The sequence below is a fragment of the Electrona antarctica genome (assembly GCF_951216825.1).
Source record: "Electrona antarctica genome assembly, contig: SUPER_24_unloc_1, whole genome shotgun sequence".
Lineage (NCBI taxonomy): Eukaryota > Metazoa > Chordata > Actinopteri > Myctophiformes > Myctophidae > Electrona > Electrona antarctica.
The window spans coordinates 35001-57500 of record NW_027638775.1 but is presented as its reverse complement, the minus strand read 5'-3'; the positions used below and the strand labels follow the sequence as shown (position 1 = coordinate 57500).

Sequence of the window (22500 nt, the reverse complement as noted above, 5' to 3'; positions counted from 1 at the left end):
CTCTGGGAAAACAGAGCAGCTGAATTCTTTGTTTTGATTAGGTGGTGAATGGTGCTGGTTTGATCCACGGCTAGAAGCCGTTTCAACCAATCAGATTGCTTCCTCGAAACGACCTGTTGTATGATACTACGATAATTGGTTCTTTCACTACGAGGCTTTCAACTTTCAGTAAGAAGCACTGCGCAAAAAGCTTGGAATATGGATGTGTATATTACAGGAAACTCCCGTTAAACGTTCCAACAAACTCCCGTAAACTCCCGAATTGTACCATCACACCTGTATATTACCGTATATTACTGTATATGCTGCTAAACTTAAGGTTCACGGGCAAAATACAGTGCCCATAATTGCCTGTTAACTCCTCTTTTCACGCAGTGAAGTCTGCGATACACCGGGAAGACATATCATGCATATCATAACTGCATAAGGGGGTCTATTGAGAGACAGAGAGACAGACAGACAAATAGACAGCACTAGAGAAAGACAGCAAGAGAGACCACACCGGTGTCCTACCTGCCAGTCCTGGCTGGAATTGCTCCAGCCAGTCTCCGACGGGATGCGGCTACGCTAGCCCTGGCAAGAAAAGCCCAGAAGTATGACTGGCACATCTTGCACAAAGCCACGACAACACCGGCACCACCAGGCAGGCTCAAGTCTCGTCATCCCTACAACGAGGCAGCTCAAGAGATGCTACAGTCGATTCCTGAGAACTTGTCCAGAGACGCCTGGCTGGCAGCATCCTGGAAACAGTCGTGGGAGACGGCCGGGCCCTCCCGGATCCATCAATACATCCGGGGACCCAGCAGGTGGTGTAAAAGGAGAAGACATGCCACGCCATCTATGGACCTCGCTGAACCGTCTGCGCTGTGGCGTGGGACGCTTCAAGTCATCTATGAAGAAGTGGGGCCTATCAGACAGTGCGGCATGCTAGTGTGGCGAGCCTGAACAGACTGCCGAGCACATCATCACAGACTGCCCCCTATACAGCCCACCCTCAGAAGCTGGCCTTTTTGACTTAGGACCAGAGACGAGGGCATGGCTGCATGACACTGAGTTGGCCATCTGATGATACACAAAAGAAGAAGAAGAGAGGGGGGAAGAGAGGGAGGGAAAGAAGCAGAGAGGGAAGAATAGAAAGAGAAAAAAAGGAAGGAAGGCAAATTGGAGTTGCACCTGTAGAGCAGGGGTTCTCAACGTTTTTGGCCGGGGACCCCCTAAAATAATTTGGCGACCCCCCGAGGGGTCGCGACCCACCGGTTGAGAACCCCTGCTGTAGAGTACCGGTATCTAATCCTGACGTTAATATCAGTGGTGTCAGTAATAGAACTTCAGATAAACCCGAAGCTCTGACATGGAGGGAGAAGCTATGTCCAGCTTTGAGCGTGTGTGTAAACACAAACATTGTCCATTAAATGCCATTGATAATGAATGGCCAGTTTTACGTCATTGTCCCATCCATACATCCATCCATCCATCTTCAACCGCTTATCCGTAGTCGGGTCGCGGGGGCAACAGCTCCACCAGAGTACTCCAGACTTCCCTCTCCAGAGCAACATTAGTGACTTCCTCCTGGGGGATCCCGAGACGTTCCAAGGCCAGTTGGTCAATGTATTACGTCATTGTCCCAACACAAACATTAAATGCCATTGATAATGAATGGCCAGCTTTGAGTGTTTGTGTAAACACAAACATTGCGTAAACACATAAGACGAAGGTGAGGACGCAAATCCTAATTGGCCGGAATGAGATGATATATTTATGATGTATGATGATAAGAGCGCCCCCCCCACACTTCACACGGGTGTGATTTTTCTAAATTTCAATCCTGAAAAGTAACAGTCTTGGACATACAAGGTTTCCACCCGACACTGGAAAATACTTTAACCGCTTTGAACCCAAGCCTATCTATCTATCTTTCAGCGAGGAACATTGGGCCCCGAAAATTGCTGTTCTACAAGCTTCTCTCTAAGAGACCAGTGTACTGCACTCTGACTAGACGGAACAAGTGTGTGTGTGTGTGTGTGTGTGTGTGTGTGTGTGTGTGTGTGTGTGTGTGCGTGTGTGTGTGCGTGTGCGTGTGTGTGCGCCGTCTGTGCTAATCTCCAGAACCCATCAGCGTGAAACTTTAGTTTGTGTGTGCGCAAACTAAAGTTTCACACCGATGGGTTCTGGAGATTAGCGGTTTACAGACGGATTGGACAGACTTCACGGCAGCGAAACCGCAATCCCTTCGGCTGTTCCAGCCTGGTGGGGATAACGAGTCCAAACATACGCTGCTGCAAATAAAAGAAAACGTCTTGGTGGGCACGGCCCCTGACTCGCCTTTACACAAAGAAGTACCAACAAATGCCAGGATATTAACCACGACAAAGCAAATGCGATCCCATCACCCCTGTATACTCATCTCTCTACACTGACTGTACATGGTAGATCACGATAGAGACTCGGAGTAGAGTCGCTGCTTCTTCGCCTGGAAAGGAGCCTGCAGCTTAGGTGGTTCTGGTTAGCATGCCTCTCGGGCGTCTCCCTAGGGAGGTCCTCGAGGCACGTCCCTCATGGTGCAGACCAAGGCGCAGATGGAGGGATTACATCGACTCACTGGCCTTGGAATGTCTCGGGGGGGTCCCCCAGGAGGAAGTCACTGATGTTGCTCCGGAGAGGGAAGTCTGGAGCACTCTGGTGGAGCTCTGGTGCGACCCGGCGGATAAGCGGTTGAAGATGGATGGATGGATGGATCTGATTTTAAAGTGTTACCTCTAAACTACAAAATGTTTTTTTTTTAATGAGTTTATAGCACAGGCAGACTCTTCACATACTAGAGCATGTCTGAAATAAGTGTCAGAGCTGAAATCGACATGTAAATATGAAATAAATGCCCAAACATGTAGCTAGATGTAATGTTAGAGACCACAGAAGTGAATCTTTCAAGCCTGTTTTCTCAACTCGCTGTTTTCTGCAAGACATTACTCTATAAGCTATAATCTCCAAAACTGGTGGGTCAAACTGAACAACCAATATGTCAATTTGAAGCTATGATTCCCTGCTTTCATATGACATGAAAAAAACGAAAATTCAAAAAAAATCAATGGCAGTCCCTCAGTCAAATTTAGTCACAAATATTACACAACATAGCTAGCCTCCATCCTACCTAACATCCCTAGTCAAACGGTATACTCCAGTTGGGTCCCTACGATCAAGCAATGACGGTCTGTCAACCATCCCTCACATAGATCAAACGGCAGCAGGTGGCAGAGCTTTCTCCCATCAAGCCCCTTGTCTCTGGAATCCATCCGAATCCCACAGGCTAACATGTTCAAGAATGGACTAAAAAACACAGCTTTTTGCATCGGCCTTTAGTTTGACCTCACCTAGTCTGAACAAAGCACTACAGTACAGTCATCCAGCTCATAGTTTTAGAGGGGCCGAAAAGGAGCCCTAGTTCATACATCCAGCTTTTAGTTATCGTCCACAAACTTCCTCTTAAACAAACATTAAATTCCATAATTTTACATCATAGTGTCTTCGCAAATAGACTTGGGGCTCCATTTTCGTCACCGCTAAAGGCTCCATTTTCGTCACACTAAACAACTTATCGCCCTTTTTTACTATTTTGAAAAACATTTTTGAATAGTTCAACAGCCACTCTACATTGACACGGTGTGAGCTTGTAGACTGGCCATTTTAACTATTAGAAAATGTTTAGCAAAATAGTAAAAAAAGGCAAAGAAGTTTAGGGATAAGGGGTTTAGCGGTGACGAAAATGGAGCCCATAGTGTCTATTTTATGTCATGATGATGTACGATGATACGAGCGCCCCGCGCTTCACAGGGATGAGATTTGTTGTTTTTATTACCTTAAATTGCCTACATTGTTTTTATGTGATTTGTACGCATAATATGTAACATTGCAATACTTGTTTTTATTACTGTTTTATTTGTGCTTTTTTATGTACACAGCCCTTTGGGACATACAGTATGTTTTGTGATATCAGGCTGTAATATAAATGGACTTAACCCATTTTGGGCGGGAACCCCTTTTGGTGTTAGCATTATGCTATGCCTTAGCTATTGAAAAATAGCAGATCTACAAGCTCGTAGCGCGCCACCGAGTGGCGCGCTACGAGCTTGTAGGTCTGCTATTTTTGAAAAATCGAAGAACGACTGACATAGAAACATAGCTTTTTCAGAAAACTGTCAGGATGTAGAAGACATTTTTAGAATCTGATCTCAGGTCAAAATGGGTTAACTGTGACTCTCTCTCTCCGTCAGACGCTGAAGGGGGAGATCGAGCTGAAGCGCTCCAGCATGGACCGACTGTGTAGCCTGAGTCAGGACCTGCTGTCCAGCGTGAAGAACAAAGACATGGCCGCCAAGCTGGAGGCCAGACTGGACAACCTGGCCCAGCGCTACGACCGCCTGCTGCAGGGCCTGGAGCTCAGCAACGCACAGGTAGGGGAGGGCGTGCACACGCGCACGCACGCATGCACGCACGTACGCACGCACGCGCACAGACAAATAACACAAGTCTTGTGTGGCCAGACCAAATTTCCAGATGCCTCCTCCATCAAACTGAAAGTCCTCCCAGCCCGTCTGTCCACCATGGGGTCAAGAGCTTTCAGCCGCTCTGCCCCTCACCTCTGGAACTCCCTCCCCCCCTGATATAAGAAACATGGACTCAATCACCTCATTTCAAACCCACCTCAAAACCCACCTGTTTAGGCAGGCCTATGATTGATCTGTGTTTTCTGCTGCAAGCTATACTTTATTGTCTGCTTTTGCTTTCAACTGTTTTTAACTTGTTGTACGGCGACCTTGAGTGCCCTGAAAGGCGCCTTATAAATAAAATGTATTATTATTATTGTTATTATTAATAGCATTCGGAGATTGTGGAATAGTTGTCTGGCTACGCGAGACTACACACTGTTTTGACTTTTTTTCCCCCTTTTTTGTATGATTTGACTGAGAGATTGGCAGTCGAATCAGTCTGATTGCATAACGTAAAAAAAAAAAAGTTATGTAATAGAGCAGGGGTTCTCAACCCGTGGGTCGCGACCCCTCGGGGGGTCGCCAAATTATTTTAGGGGGTCCCCAAACTATTTTCAAAAAAAAAAAAAAAAAAAAAAGGTTTTTTTTTTTTTTTTTCCAAAAATTTAGCAGACCTACAAGCTCGTAGCGCTATGAGCTTGTAGATCTGCTATTTTTAAATAGCTAAATTATAACAATGCTTAAAGGGATAGTTCAGATTTTTTGAACTTAAGTTGTATGAAATACTTGCCATTAATATAGTGGTTGCAACTGTATTAATTGATTGCCCGAGTCCTGTGGTGGGAGTTCTGCTCTGGTTTTGGTGAAATATCAAGTAGTTCCGGTCATTTTGTGGGGGGCACTGGGGGCCACGCAGTAAAAGTAAATTAATCCACAAAACTAACGTAATTTGTATTGTTGACCTATTTCTAAAATATTAGTGCAACTTCCGTTCTTTTTTTACCCCTCTATCACACAGAACTATGTTTTTTGTGTCCATATCACTACGCCCAAAAAATAGTTCCATGTGATAGAGGGGTCAAAGTTGAACGAAAGTTGCGCTAATATTTTAGAAATAGGTCAACAATACAAATTACGTTCGTTTTGTGGATTAATTTACTTTTACTGCGTGGCCCCAGTGCCCCCCACAAAATGACCGGAACTACTTAATATTGACCAAAACCAGAGCAGAACTCCCACCATGGGACTCGGGCAATCAATTAATACAGTTGCAACCACTATATTAATGGCAAGTATTTCATACAACTTAAGTTCAAAAAATCTGAACTATCCCTTTAAAACACCAAAAGGGGTTCCCGCCCAAAATGGTTTAAGGTTATTGTAGCAGTCAATTTATATTGGGGGTCGGGAGGGGGCGGGGCGGAGGTCCCGAGACGTTGCCAAAGCATTTTCGGGGGTCCCCGGCCAAAAACGTTGAGAACCCCTGTAATAGAGGATCATTCCATTTGGGTGTTTAATGATTTAGCATATACTTGCTTGATATATACAGTATATATTTTTGTTAATTAATATAACAAATTAGCCCAATTTCTAAGTTGAATGATGCAACAAAAACAGACCGACTAAGAGATTGGTAGTCGACTAAGACTCCCTCGATCGATTAGTCGACTTAAGGACCTACTATACACACACTATGTGTATTATTGATTAATTGAGTACAATACACCACAATGGAAAAAATACATTGTTGCTTTATAGGACCTTTTGTCATAACGGTACGTAAATACGTACGGTAAATCTTTCCCCCAAAGATACAGTACTGTATGTCACGAGGAAAAACTGGAGAGAATATTTGTTTCCATTATAGGACTGAAAATATCTTTCATACATTACGGTGTTTAACCAATGAAACCCTAGAATTCTTATTCCGGGGGGAACATTCACCAAGAATAGCAGAACGCACCAAGTACAGTTCAACCCGGGTCAGTTTCACCAAGCATAGAGGGTCAAAGTGATTCACCCATTCTGACCTGAGATCAGATTCTAAAAATGTCTTCTACATCCTGACAGTTTTATGAAAAAGCTATGTTTCTATGTCAGTCGTTCTTCGATTTTTTTCAAAAATAGCAGACCTACAAGCGCGCGCTATGATCTGCTAATTTTCAATAGCTAAAGCATAACATAATGCTAACACCAAAAGGGGTTCCCGCCCACCCTGATGAAGTGACACTGATGAATTCCAAATATTATCCAAGTATTCTGAGGCACCCCTGGACTTGCGTCAAGGCACGGCACCCTCTTTGATAAGCCCTGCTTTAAATGTCTCATCTCCAACCTGAATCTAATCGTAATTCTAACACTATCTAAAAATATATTCTTATGTATTCTATTCTTATTATACCGGTATATATGTTGGAACCATAAATGAACCGTTACTGTATTCCTGGTGACATTTGGTCCTCACTAGTGTTGTAATTCAAACGCACGCACGCACGCACGCACGCACGCACGCACGCACGCACGCACGCACGCACGCACGCACGCACGCACGCACGCACGCACGCACGCACGCACGCACGCACGCACACACACACACAAGCGCGGATAGTGTGAAAGACAAATGTCAGTACGGCAAGTGAACTGAAGTGTTTTCTGTCTAATCATGTTTGTTTTTATTGATGTAATTAATCCATATAATTCCATATCCATATTTTCATGTTCTCTTTTCTTCCATGAAAACACACACACACCCACGCACACACAGACACACACACACACACACACACACACACACACACACACACACACACACACACACACACACACACACACACACACACACACACGTTTGTGCACAGTGTGAAAGAGAGATGTCAGTACTGCAGATAACTGCTAAGTGAACTGAAGTGTTTTTTATCTAATCATGTTTGTTTTTATTGATGTAATTAATCCATATTTTCATGTTTAATCAAGTCTTCTCAGTTCTCACACGCACGCATGCGTGCGCGCACACACACACACACACACACACACACACACACACACACACACACACACACACACACACACACACACACACACACACACACTTAACACTCAATGAAAACACTTCATGCATACTTTCTTTATTAAAGAAGACACCGCAATTCACACACACACACACGCGCGCGCACACGCACACGCACACGCGCACACACACACACACACCCCTGCACACAAACACCAAAGGCATTTTAGATAGACACCTGTACTAGCATGCATGCACTTACATGCGCGCGCACACACACACACGCACGCACGCACGCACGCACGCACGCACGCACGCACGCACGCACGCACGCACGCACGCACGCACGCACACACACACACACACACACACACACACACACACACACACACACATATACAAAAAAAATCATCACCTAGGCCTCTATACCTACAGTTTCAGCATATACAAAATAATGCTGACAAGGCTGCGGTTGCTTAAAATCATTTCTTAATCATTTTTGTTTCCCCTCATGGCAGAAAAATATGGTAATGCATATTTTTTTATTATTATTCCATTGTTTGATGGCTTTAAAAGAAAAGTGCAGATTGCGCAAAAGCCAGAGGTCTCGTTTAGGGGCACGGACGGCAACACCCCCTTTCTTATTTTTTGTTGCTTTCAAGATGATATCACTTTGAGAACCCCTGAAGTGGACCTTGAAACTACTAAACTAGCCGGGCTCATTTCCTCTGAGCGGAGTGTAGAGCGACGCTCTTCACACTGACTGAAGGAGCAGTATTTATGCACTGAACGTCACAACACAAAATTAAACTGTCAAAGCTCAACATTGTATTTATTGGACAAGTACATCACAATGATGAGGCTGTCCGTCCTGACATCCCATCCATAACTTCCAGGGCTTGTTTATGACGTATTATTATTTCTTTTTTAAAGGTACTATAGGCAACATTTAAGCCTAAATTCAGAATATATGTATATTTATATATTTAGCATTGTTTTCCCCTCTATCAGCCCCACTATATCATTTTGCAGAAAGACGCGTCCCTCTGGCTGTATTTTGGTTTTGTTCCATTGTTTATGTTGACATTCATCCCTTGGGCAGGGACGCCTCTGTTTGTTGGGGGGAGGAGGGAGCTGGGAAGGGGAGCTCAGCGGGGTCAATTAAGAGAATTGATCCCTTTGAACTTCAAAGAGGTTGTTCACCGAGTTGATTGATTGAGCCATACAAGTGTCTATGCTCGTTAGTATTCTCCTGAATCATTGAATGCATCTGTCAGGGGTGGGTTTCAAGCAAGGGGCCAGTGAGGCTATTCAACGTTGAAGCTCTGGGCCCTAGTGGTAGGAGGAGGGACTACAGGCGGACCCGTGTATTCATGACCGGGAAACCCGTGCAGCTGGGCTTTAACATGTAGGACCATCACTCCCTACGTCACCCCGGACCTCAAATTTGAGGTCCGGAGGAGGTACTTCCGGCAGTCTTCCGGGTGCTTCAAAACGCCACTGAGCAACTTCCACTGACATGAATAGCTGGGGGGGCGGAGCTTCGCGCCAGTTCAGTCTCTATCCTTTTATATACTCACATAAAACAGACTTGGAACTCAGGTGACAATACAATAATCCAACAGAGAACACAACCAAACACAGGGCTTAAATAGGCACAAGATTAACAGGACACAGGTGAACTCAAATCAAATCAACACATTGGCTGGGGAAAACAAGACACAGGTGAAACAAAGAACCACAAATCAGGGAAGGTGAGACAAGGCAGGAAACTACTACAAAGGAGGACAGGAAACACAAAAGCATCACTTCAAAATAAGATTCAGGAACACCAAACACAATACAAGGAAGGCAGATCCTGACAGCATCAAAGACGGCAACCATTTTGATACCTGTCAAAGAGGGGAGGGGGGAGGGAGTGTGTACACACAGATAGAAATGTTGCCTATATTACCTTTAAGTGGTTGAAAAAGCATGTTGGATAATGAAAGAGAAGTGTCAGTATGGCATATATGTGTGAGTATCTATCTATTCTAATGTTGTTTGTTTTTAGTGATGTAATTAATCTACATATTCATGCTCTTTTCTTCCACGAACACCCACACACATCTACTTTAATACTCAGTTAACGCACGCACGCACGCACGCACGCACGCACGCACAAGCTCGCGTGGACACACACACGCACATGAACATCCGCTTAAACTCAATGAAAACTCAATGAAAACACTTCAACCAGCCTCCTTTATTAAAAAAGGACTGCAACAAGCACGCACAAACTCATGCATGCACACAGAAATCGACACAGCCAGAAAGACAGGCAAAGGCAGATAAGATATTTCACACTCGTACCAATGCACACGCACACACCATTTAATTCTTGCTTAATATCGGCTTTGAGTACTCCTTAATCGCTCTCCTATATCTATCTGATTTACATACAGAAAAGATTGTGTGTCGCGCGCCCACGCACGCACGCACGCACGCATGCACGCACACGCACGCGCACACACATACACACGCACACACGCACACGGGGATGGGATGAGACACCTTGGTTTATCTATTTCTTGGCATGATTTATGATTTGATGCAGGTGATCTTTGAATCTTTGACTCAGCATCTCAGAAGGACATTCTGTGGTGTGTGTGCGTGCGTGTGTGTGTGCGTGCGTGCGTGCGTGCGTGCGTGCGTGCGTGCGTGCGTGCGTGCGTGTTTAGTTTTCTGTGATTGATCCTGCCAGAACATTGCAAGCTGAAATATACTTGTGTTTCTGTCCATTCTAAAAATAACTGTGTTTTGTGTGTGTGTGTGCGCGCGCGTGCGTGCACATGGGTGTGTTGTGGACAGTGTGTTTCCGTGTGTGTGTGTTTGCATACTTGCATTACTACACCTATCCCCACAAGTATAGGAGACTTTGAGAAATAGACCATTTTAAATACTAATAAATATAGTAATAACAAACGTGTGTGTGTGTGTGACTGTGTGTGACTGTGTGTGACTGTGTGTGTGTGTGTGCGTGTGCGTGTGTGTTTCCTTTATCCATGATTTATGTCTGCTGTCCTGTGTCCGACATGTCAGCTGTACTGTATGTAACGATGCTTTGCCGTCCATGCACGTTGTAACTGGCTGCTCTCCCACTGTCAAACTGCATTGGCAGTGTTTATGTCCTTTGTACAAGGTATTCCTGTACTTCTCATTATGTGGACATAAATAAACATTTCAAATGTGCGTGTGACAGATCTCGTCGGCGCTCAGCACGGCCCAGCAGAGCGAGGTGACCCTCACCCAGTCGCTGAGCGCGTCCCAGTCGGTGACGGCCGTCGTCACCAAGGTGACCACCACCACGCGGGAGAAGGTGAGGCCGACGCCCTCGCCCGTGCGTATGACCCGAGAGTCCCCGCCGCCGCAGAAGAAGAGACAAATGGCCGTGGACTCCGAGCTCAGGAAAAGGTGAGCGTGCGTGTGTGTGTGTGTGTGTGTGTGCGTGTGTGTGTTTGTGTGTGTGTGTGTGTGTGTACCTGCTCTGTCTCTCCATGGAGGCCACTCGGAGGTGCTCCCAGTGTGTGTGTGTGTGTGTGTGTGTGTGTGTGTGTGTGTGTGTGTGTGTGTGTGTGTGTGTGTGTGTGTGTGTGTGTGTGTGTACTTGGTTGTACTCGCTAGGGTCAAGTGTCCCCACGAGTGGTTGGAATCACATGTTCCTTCCACGCGTTATGTTTTTATTTTATTTATTGTTTTAATCTCTTATTCTTCTACCTGCAATAGATGCGACCAGACCTCTGTTTATGCCATGGTGTCTCTTGTCTGTTGTTGTCCTGTATTGTTTTGTATTGTTTGTATGTCGGAAACCACTACTGTTGCTGTGAACACAATTGCCCTTCTGGGACATTAATAAAGACCTTGAACCTTGAACCTTGAACCGGGGAAACTCCCTGTCAGGAGAAAAGAAGCGTCACCATGGTCACCTCATGCATATAGAAGGAAGCATGAGGTCAGTCCGTTGCTCTCCCCAGGTTGGCAGAGGGAGTCAGTGTATAGTGCCCAGGATTACATAGACAATAATTGACGGGTGGAAAAAATAGGTTACAAAAGATTATCTCAACCGTCTGGGCTGCACCTAGGCTGCTGAGCCAGCCCGGACGGCGTGCCGCTCGTTTGACTCCCGATCCCGACGACCTTTGCCGCGTGTCTTCCCCCATAGATAATAAAAAAATAGATTCCTCATTGGCAGCTGCAGTTCGTTGGAGCGATGTGTGTTGAAGGAGGGGCGGGAAGAATTTACACTGGGGAAGGAAGTATACGCCGGAAGTGTGGAAGGCACGTTACGTCACGCTGCCACTCAAGTGATTACTTGGCCAATCACAGCGCATCTTTTCCGGGACTTACAGACCTGAACATGCGCTCTGTGATGCACGCTCATGCTTCCGCGGGGCTTCGCAAAGGAATCTCGGTGAATGTTTTGCCCTCCCTTGAGCACATACGCTCCAGAGCCGGAAAGGGGGTCTACGTTTATCTCTATATCTATGGTCTTCCCCCCCATCTCTCTCCCCATTTCCTGTCAGTATACTTTCAACTATCAATAAAAGCGGAAAAGGCCAAAACAAATATCTTATATAGTATAAGGGTATAGCTTATTTGAACATGCTATTTGCTTATTTGACATTTTCCTCTTAACCCATTTTGACCTGAGATCAGATTCTAAAAAATGTCTTCTACATCCTGACAGTTTTCTGAAAAAGCTATGTTTCTATGTCAGTCGTTCTTCGATTTTTCAAAAATAGCAGACCTACAAGCTCGTAGCGCGCCACTCGGTGGCGCGCTATGAGCTTGTAGATCTGCTATTTTTCAATAACTAAAGCATAACATAATGCTAACACCAAAAGGGGTTCCCGCCCCAACATTTGGGTTCTTCTGAGGTTAGGATTGGGGTTATATAGGACGAGTCATACCTGTGATACCTGTTTGGTTACGATAAAAAAAAAAAATTGGCTTTCATCTCCCAATATATGTTGGGGGCGTGTGAGCGTGTGCGTGCCTGCGTGCAATCAGCAATGTGCGCCACTCCATCATCAAGGAAGTCATTTAGAGCGTTATGCTCTATGGAAATAATCTCTTTCTAATGACACACGGATGGTTCCAATGGTTCTAATGACACACGGATGGTTCCAAATGACGGGACGAAACCTCTTATCTCCATATTCTAAACTGTTTTTGTTTAACCCATTCAGGACGGGAACCCCTTTTAGTGTTTTAAGCTGCATTATGTTATACTTTAGCTATTGAAAAATAGCAGATCTACAAGCTCATAGCGCGGCACCGAGTGCCTCAGAGCTCGAGCATGTGGATCTGCTACTTTTGCTACTTTAGAATTTGGAATCCTGAACAGTTTTGGACATACAGTATGAGGTTTCCACCCGCCAGAGACGATGCTAATTGAATTTCACTGCACTTATTTTTTTCTCAAAGACCACCTCGAAGTAAAATAATTATCACTTTAATTGCCCAGGGTTATTTAATCCATTACATTAATGCGCCCATTCGATTTATAAACACGGACCCCTTTTACGGACGGACCGGATGTGTCCGTGTAGCAGCTAACAATAGCCACACCACTCTAGAGTCGATCGACAACAACGGGAGGTAAGAATAAATCTATCGCGACTAGCGACTGGACCGCGGAGCGCCGTCTAACACAGGATCTTTTTTCATAATTAGACGGGATGATTTAGATCGCGAGTTATGAACGTTTTAAGATTTTCGTTTTCATCAGCTAAACAGGGGAGGGAGTTTTTCGATGACGTCTCACTCTTATGCAACACAGAGGATTGCCCAACAGGCGCTCCTGGGCTATAGAGCCATGCGATCCGTTCTCATATCAATAAACTTCGTCTTTTGGACAATACTTCGTCCTGGGCGTCGGGCGTTACTAATAGAAAAGACAAAGAACTTCGTCCTGGGCGTTGGGGGTGATAATAAGTAGTCGCGTTCCAATTGAAAGTCATTTCTTATTAGAAGCGGTTTCCAGTGATTAAATTCCACCTGCTTTCCCCCCCCCCCCAACCCCTCCCCATCCTGACAAGAGCCTATTGATTATCTTCATGGCATCCATTTATAAAATGCCTTCACCGGCCGGGGAAGAGAGTGCAGCAAAACAACCACCCCAGTAGAAGCCTGGAATCGTTATAGCTTGTTAGCGTTTACGTTTGTATATCTATCGTTTTCCACTAGCGTTAATTAAATTTACAAAGCTGTTTTATATTATCATGTAATAACATATAGCTCTCAAGGACAACATAATGTGATCATCTGTTTGGTTATATAAACATATGCAACTTTCCTCTTCTCCCCCTGGATTTGAACCCGGCTTCCTAATGCAAGTGCTGAAATATTTACCATTGAGCTAATAGAGCATGCCTGCTTGCTCAGGGGATGAATTGAATCTTGACCACCCCTGTCGAAATTCGTGTCGGATGCATCCCGTGTCTGGGTGAGACATGACCTTTGACACGATCTAAATAGGTCTCAATAGAAGAGCAGGGGAGAACCCATTGTATACGTTATATTGTGTTAACATACAGTCCAGTTCCGTTGGTCTGTTCCTCGCTGACATCTATAGGTACCTTTCAAAACCATCATACAGATGCATAGCGTCGCTTTAACAAACTAAGCGTCCCTATTCTGGGAAGGAACTTTAGCCCAAAATAGCGTCAGACCCACCGTTTAGGTATAATATCTATAAACTCTATCAAAATACAATTGTTCAAAATGTCCATCCATCCATCCATCCATCCACCCACCATTCAGGTTCATGCATCCCTTCCTGCTGTCTCACCTCAGCAGGTACGTCTTTGTGTCCCAGCAGGTTGTGTGTTCAGAAACCGTCCTTACAAACTGGCATTAGCATGTGTTCCTCAAATACTACATCCTGGACCATCCATAATGCACAGTGGTGGGCAAAAGTGCTCCCATTTTTTATTTACTTAACCCATTTAGGCCTGATGTTGAAATTTTAAAAATGTCTTCTAAATCCTAAAGGTTTTCTGAAATACCTGTGTTTCTATATCAGTGGTGCTCAATATTTCATGTCAAGGACCCCCAGAATTATGTGTAATTGGCCGCCGACCCCCATCTGAAAATATGTTGTTCCAGAGACCCCCCCCCCCCCAGAAGCAAATATGAGTTAAAAAAGAAAGAATATATATAAAGATTTGTGCCACATTTTCACGATCTTTCGAAAATATCAGACCTACAAGCTCATAGCGCACCACTCGGTGGCGCGCTATGAGCTTGTAGATCTGCTATTTTTCAATAGCTAAATTATAACAATGTTTAAAACACCAAAAGGAATTCCCGCCCAAAATGGGTTAAGTAAAAGCATCAATATGCCTGCAGTATTGAAATACTCCGTCTCCGTTACAAGTAAAAGACCGGAATTCAAAAGGTACTTTTGTAAAAGTACAAAGATTGTGGCATCAAAATGTACTTAAAGTACCAGGAGTACTCATTGTGCCGAACGTCCCATTTTCAATCTTCTGAAAATAGCAGATCGCGACGCACTGTGCGCTTGTAGATCTGCTATTTTCAAATGACCGAAATGGTCTGAAGTGGTTAATGTGTGTTGTTTTTTTTGTATACATTATGTATGCTTACTTACAATTAGCAGCAGAACAATTAAATCAGGAGATTGTGTGCGCATCTGGTGTCTGGATTTAGGACAGGTGCTGGATCGAAACAATTTGAATACCGTTTTTAACAGTTTTCAAAAAAGTACAGATGTACAGTTATAGCCTGGCTAATAAGCCAGACCGAATCAGCCGTTGGCAAAAAAATTGCCTGCCGGCGGATTACGGTCTGGAGAGGCTCAATTGTACGCCCATTTCCTACACCAGAGACCTGGTGTGGCCAATCGGGACACGGTATGCAATATGGACGGGCTTTGGTACAGTGACGTTCAATGCTTGAGACCTTTGACTGACAGTAGCTCTGACCAATTGCGTCAAAGCGAAAATGTTTGAACCCGCCCCCCGGGAAACAAGATCCATACACAGCATCTCCAGACTCAAATACCACACGATTTGAGTCTGGCTTATTAGCCAGGCTAGTACAGTTATACAATAATGCTAAAATTGTTATAACAAAAAAAGCCCTGGATAACAAAGCAAAGTTAAAAGAGAAGTGAAACTATTAGGGGTTTAACCTCTCAAACAAAATGTTTGTATTAATGTAGTATTTAAAGGACCACTTCACCACTTTTCAACTTCTCTTCCTATAATATTGGTCCTAACTAATGTTCATGATAAAATACCAAATTTTTTTCCTACTCAGTCTGTGTCTCATAGGAAGGCTGTGGGCAGTTCAGAAACCCGTCCACCAGTGACATCATCGATGGTGAATCCAAGCTAATAGAAACGGCAGGCTTTCTTTTCCTGAAAGAAAAATGCAAAGGTTGAAGCCATCGTTCTCACGATAATAAAAATCTAAATATATTTTAAAAAAAAAATCTGCCTAATGATGATGTCACTGGTGGACGGGTGTCCGAACTGCCCAAATCCCGTCTATGAGACACAGACTGAGTAGGAAAGAAATGGTGGTGTTTTATCATGAACATTAGTGAGGACCAATTATAGGAAGAGAAGTTGAAAAGTGGTGAAGTGGTCCTTTAACGTGCAACGTTTCGACCATGTCAGTCAGTCTTCATCAGTCTCTTCAGCTGCAATTTTGAAGCGTAGAAAAAAATGTATATATTCACTTTCCAAGTGTTAATCATCAGTTGACACATGTTAATGCTAGATGTAAACGGTTTCTGGACAAACAGTATCTGGACACAGTATTGGTAAGTTGCAGAAGTCATGTAGGGCTCAGGTTCTCTCAATGTGAGGTCCGAGGACCCCCGGGTGTTCAGGGAACAAAGTAGACACTGTTCCAATTTGCCTAAAAACCTACATTTAGAGAGATGTCTTTATTAATAGTTACCTCTTGTTTTTATTGTCTTGTTACTGTGGCGTCTTCTTAAAGGAGAATTCCGGACCAGCGTTTTCCTTACCGTAATCTGATTACTAGAGGCAAGAAAAAGGAAAAAAACTCTCTGTTCCAGAATGCACCGCAGCTCAGAGCTGGGTCTTAGGGCTCGTTCGTCCTTTTTCTCAGAAGCCCCTTTGAGACAAAACACTGTGCATCGTATTTGGTCATTATGAAAAAGAGATAATAATTTTCGAGCCATCAAAAAAGCGGTTTAATATAAGCTGCGGTGCGCTCTGTTTGGAGTTTTCACCTGTGCCACTCGTTATTGGATGTAATAACATAATATTACAGTAAGAAAATGGTTCATCCGGAGTCCTTTAACCCATTTTGACCTGAGATCAGATTCTATAAATGTCTTCTACATCCTGACAGTTTTCTGAAAAAGCTATGTTTCTATGTCAGTGGTTCTTCGATTTTTCAAAAATAGCAGACCTACAAGCTCGTAGCGCGCCACTCGGTGGCGCGCTATGAGCTTGTAGATCTGCTATTTTTCAATAGCTAAAGCATAACATAATGCTAACACCAAAAGCGGTTCCCGCCCAAAATGGGTTAACTGTGGCGTATTTATGTATGTATTTATTTATTTATCGTCTTGTGATGTAGGCATCAACCCGAGCAAAATGATTTCCCCTTGTGTATAATAAAAAGGACATCTCTGATCTAATCTAGCTGTCACTGTGGTAGACTGTTGCATAAAATCTTTAAAGTCTGTCTTGAGTGTTTTTGTGTGTGCGTGTATGTGTTCTGCAGTCGTCAGACATTGTTGTGACGTAGATGGTCTCGTTGAAATGTTGTAAATGAAATAAAAAACAAATGTAGCTTGAAATAGGCAATCTCAAGAAAACGTGTCTTTTTGGCTTGGAAACCTCACATGTCCAAAAAAACTGTTAATTTTCGAGATTCAAATAAAAAAAAAGGCAAAAGTATCAGACCCACGCTTAAAACGCATCGCTTCGATACTTTCGATGCTTCTGTGAGACACGGTGGCGTGATCGAGTAGGGCGTTTTAATTTACGAAAACAAACACAAATGTCAGGATATGGAGATGAGAGGTTTATACCCGACAGCAACAAAAAGCAATATCAATGTTGTACGTGTGTGTGTGTGTGTGTGTGTGTGTGTGTGTGTGTGTGTGTGTGTGTGTGTGTGTGTGTGTGTGTGTGTGTGTGTGTGTGTGTGTGTGTGCGTGTGCCCGTGCCCCCTCAGGTTCGACGTGGACTTCACAGAGGTGCACAGCTACATGACGCGCGGCGAGGCCATCCTGCAGAGTCCCGAGTTCTCGGTGTCGCGGAAGGAGGGCAGCATCCAGGAGCTCTACGACAAAGTGCTGGTAAGACACGCCGTCTCACTGGATAGACTAATAATTAGGGATGTAGGGGTCACGGTGGCACAGTCGGTAGTGCTGTCGCCTCACAGCTAGAAGGTCCTGGGTTCGATTCCCGCTCGGGACGCTGTGGGTGCTGTCCGTGTTTCCTCCTCCGCGTCATCAGTGCCCATACCCGAGGCAGGTTTGGCGAAAGGGCCTTTCTGTGTGGAGTTTGCATGTTCTCCCTGTGTCCCCTAGGGTAGGTACCCTCACAAAAACATGCAGTAATCCTGCTCTCTAAAACTACCTCCCCCTGGCCAGCCGGGGCGCCTGATGGAGGGGAAAGGAACTGGTCGGAAATAACGTGTTCCTTCCACGCGCTACGTCCGGCCAGGGAAATTCCCCCCCTGTCAGGTGAAAATAAGCAGCTTGGACTCCTCATGCATAGAAGGAGGCATGAGGTCAGTCCGCTGCCCCCCCAGGTTGGCAGAGGAAGTGTAGCGCCCAGGATTACATTAGATAGTTGGCACTGGGTGAAAAAACTGGGTTGCAAAATCGTGGGATAAAAAAAAAAAAAAAAAAAAACTGACTCTTTCAGTGTTGGGGGGGGGGGGGGGGGGGGGTGCTGCCATGGGATTGTTGTTGTTCTGTTTGTGGTATGAGACACGCCCGTGGATGAAAATGTTATTTAAACGAGGCTACATGCCAAAAGAAATGCTACAACAACAAGGCGTTTCCGAATGCAGGAAGCTCTGGTTTGTTCTGCTGCACATCAAACGTCAAAATGTTTTAATTATCATGCTGAAAAGCAGATGACAATTAACGCCACTCACTGCGAGCGTTGCCGTCTCTGCTTCATCTATGTTGAAAGCTCTGTCTGCAACAGCCAATTTTCAGCAGAGAGAGAGAGAGAGAGAGATACAGATACAGAGAGAGCGAGAGAGATAATAAAGATAGCTGGATAAAGAGAGATCGATGCATAGAAAGAAAGAAAGAGAGAGAGATAACAGATAGATGAATACAGAGAGATCGATGCAGAGAGAGAGAGATAAATAATAGAGTAAAAATAGAATAAGTTCCTTCAAATTCTCTTCCTCAAGAACAGACTGTGCCTCTTTCAACTTGATAATTAGTTTGCTACGCCGCGACGAGTTGCACCACCGCCAAGTTTAAGTTCACACACACACACACACACACAAACACACACACACACACACACACACACATACACACACACACACACACACGCACACGCGCACGCACGTGCACACGCGCGTGCACGCACACCGCGGCAGATGAATGAGCACCGGGGAGTGCGCAGTGGGAATAGATACCCGAAAGGAAATGAACACTCCTCGTTTAACTATTTTGTGTGCTGGGATTTAGGCAGACTAATAGAGAGTGGTTCTCGAAAGTGGGTTCTGGGGACATAATTAAACCATTTAGGCCTGACATCGACATTTTAAAAATGTCTTTTTAAAATGTTTTTTTTTTCCTGAAAAACCTCATGTTTCTATATCAGTGGTTCTCGATATTTCATGTCAAGGACCCCAAAAATTATATGTAATTGGCCGCCGACCCCCATCTGAAAATATGTTGTTCCAGGGGACCTCTCCAGAAGCAATGATTTGAGTTAAAAACTGAAACTCTGAAAGAATATTCAAAGATTTGAGGCACATTTTCACGATTTTTCAAAAATAGCAGACCTACAAGTTCATAGCGCGGCACTCGGTGCCGCGCTATGAGCTTGTAGATCTGCTATTTTTCAATAGCTAAAGTATAACATAGGCCTAATGCTTAAAACACCAAAAGGGGTTCCCGCCCAAAATGGGTTAAACACCTCTTCTCTGGCTTTCGACTGTTCCCTTCAAGGGGTCTCCACAGCGAATCATCTGCCTCCATCTCACCCTGTCCTCCGCCTCCCCCTTCTTCTCTCACACCGACTACCTTCATGTCCTCTTTCACTAACATCCATAAATCTTCTCTTTGGTCTTCCCTCTATAGGCCTCCTGCCTGGCAGTTCAGGCCAACCTCAGAGATCCTTCTATACCGATATACTCACTATGCACTCCTCTGTACATGTCCATCTCTGTCCGGCGCCTCTGGCTTTCTTTATCTCTCCCGAAACGTTGAACATGAAGCCGTCCCTCCTCCAATGTTCCTCGATCCTGATCCTATCCATCCTTGTCACTCCCCAGAGAGAAACCCCGGACATTTTTATAGTCTCTTTTCCTCCAGTGAGGAAATCTTAAAATGCTTGTCGTGCTTCAGTAGCAACAAGACTATAACTTCTTGGCCCTGATTGTGAAAATCCTCTTGCTTTTTTCAAGTCTTCCATTAAATGGGGATTCGCTTATATTCTTGAATCTTAAGCATTAAGCATTAAGCATTAAGCACGACGAGGACACGTGAGAATCAGGCGCGACGCTCCCCAGTGCCTTCTGTGGGCCTGGCGGTGGAAAATCACCCATGAAGCCAATGTAAAAACCAGCTGAAAGGACTTGTCTCATACAGGCCCCCACGCGGGAGAGAGAGGACGAGTTATTGAGACACATTGTCACATCTTTCCACATGACAGAATTCCCAGTGGTCCACTCCACTACATCTAAGGGGGAAATATTGTACTTTTACTCCACTGCAATTATTTGAAAACTTATATAAGTTATATAAGTTACTTTGTTTTACTTTGTATTATTACAAAACATGCATTTAACCACTTGAGTCCTATTTCAGCCATTATCTACACTGTAGATAATGGCCAAAAGGTAGATCGCGATCTACCAGTAGATCACAAAGGCTGTGCAGGTAGATCACATGACATGCCCCTAAAGAGTATTTCATTTAAATATATTGAAAACGATAAAAATAATTTTTTCCCATTTTCCATTCCAAGTGCATTTGTCTTATACTGTACAGAATGTAACACGAACTCTACTATTCCGAAGCCCCCTCAGGTACATATTTAAACTATTTTCAGCAATGGTATAATAATTGATTTGGTGGGTAGATCTTGCCGAGCTGGTCATTTTGAAAGTAGCTCTCAAGTCAAAAAGTGTGGGCACCCAGCCAGTATCGCAAATTAGGCTATTTTCAAAAGAATTATACATTTGAAAACTTGTGAAATGGGACCTTCTGCATAATGAGTGCTTTCCACACTTTGGTACTTTATTAAGTACATTTTGATACCATTACTTTTGTACTTTCAGTCAAGAATTCCGGACTTTTACTTGAGTATAGTGATACTTTTTAAGAATACTTTTTACACCACTTAAAGTTCCCCTTTCACGTGAACCCCGGTGTCCCTATTCTGGGGTGAACAACGAGCATTCAACACAGGCTAACAAGCTTATATGTCAACTATTTTCTCCCGAAGAGATTTGGTGTGTAGTGACGAATAGGAGCTGACCAATTAGGAACTGTACATACAGTATAGCAGGGTTCCCCAATTAATTGTGTTGCTCGTGTGTGATGCTGTCATCATCATCATTTTTCGACCGCGGTCGAGATCATGAATTTCACAATGCCACGCCAGACTTCCCGGTCCTTCATTGCCACCCCCAGTTCCTGCTTACTGATGCATGTGTCCCTAGCGATGACATCAGGGAACGACAGTTTTCCACCTCTGGTCTGCTTTGAGGCAGGACTCCAGAGAAGAAGGGAAGATATTATAACCTCATTGTCAGCTCTGTAGCAGTGGCCGGCAAACTGTGTTCTTCTGGATCGGACTAGTGAAGAAACACAGGGAAGGTTGCCGTATATTAGATTAGCCGATGGGTGGCTCTTCCAAGACAGATTTTGCGCCCTCATTAGAAGGCGGGTGTTAGTGCCATCCAACCGTTTCTCTAGTTTCTTTGTCCATGTCTCGGAGCCATAGAGTAGAATCGGCTCAACGGTCGTCCTAAATATTTTTACTTTTAACATCTTACTAAGCTGGGATGACCAGATCTGCATGTCATTGCAGGCTGGCTGTAGTACGATCAAGTAGGGCGTTAATTCACGTTTGTTGAGTTGAGTTTGAGTTGAGACTCAACGTCTCTGACCAACAGCAGCAATATATATGTGACTAAATTTGACTGAGGGACTGCCATTGGATTTTTTTTAATTTTCGTTTTTTCATGTCATGAAAGAAGGGAATTATAGCTTCAAATTGACATATTGGTTGTTCAGTTTGGCCCACCAGTTTTGGAGATATGGCTTATAGAGTAATGTCTTGGAGAAAACAGCGAGTTGAGAAAACAGGCTTGAAAGGTTCACTTCTGTGGTCTCTAACATTACACCTAGCTACATGTTTAAGCATTTATTTCATATTTACATGTCGATTTCAGCTCTGATATTTATTTCAGACATGCTCTAGTATGTGAAGTCTGCCTGTGCTATAAACTCATTTTGGAGAAAAGCTGGAATTTGCGCGATGGCAGGCTCTCAGTCAAATCTGGTCACATATAATACATGAATTGTCTGATGACTGTATCCTTGCCATCTCTGCTCCTCTATTTGTTTTTCTTCTGTCTGTTGTTTTACTTACTCACTCTCGGTCTCTCTCTCGTCTCTGTGCCTCCTTCAGGCGATATTTCACTGTTTTGTACTCACTGTTTTGGAGATTGGCATCGTTATATATGCAGTAAGGACACTTAGTTCTTTGTCGATGTCCGTTGGAGAGGCCGTTTCTAAACAGATGGTTA

General features: G+C 44.2%; 1 protein-coding gene across 1 annotated transcript in view; it reads left to right on the top strand.

Moving 5' to 3' along the window:
- LOC306917692 (dystrophin-like) overlaps positions 1-22500 on the top strand; it is a gene marked incomplete at its 3' end in the record, with an annotated part of 361506 nt that overhangs the window by 312262 nt on the left and 26744 nt on the right. The window contains exons 18-20 of the mRNA XM_079530601.1: positions 4269-4448; positions 10733-10944; positions 17719-17842. Coding sequence (XP_079386727.1) covers positions 4269-4448; positions 10733-10944; positions 17719-17842 — 516 coding nt within the window. The remainder of the gene's footprint in view (positions 1-4268; positions 4449-10732; positions 10945-17718; positions 17843-22500) is intronic.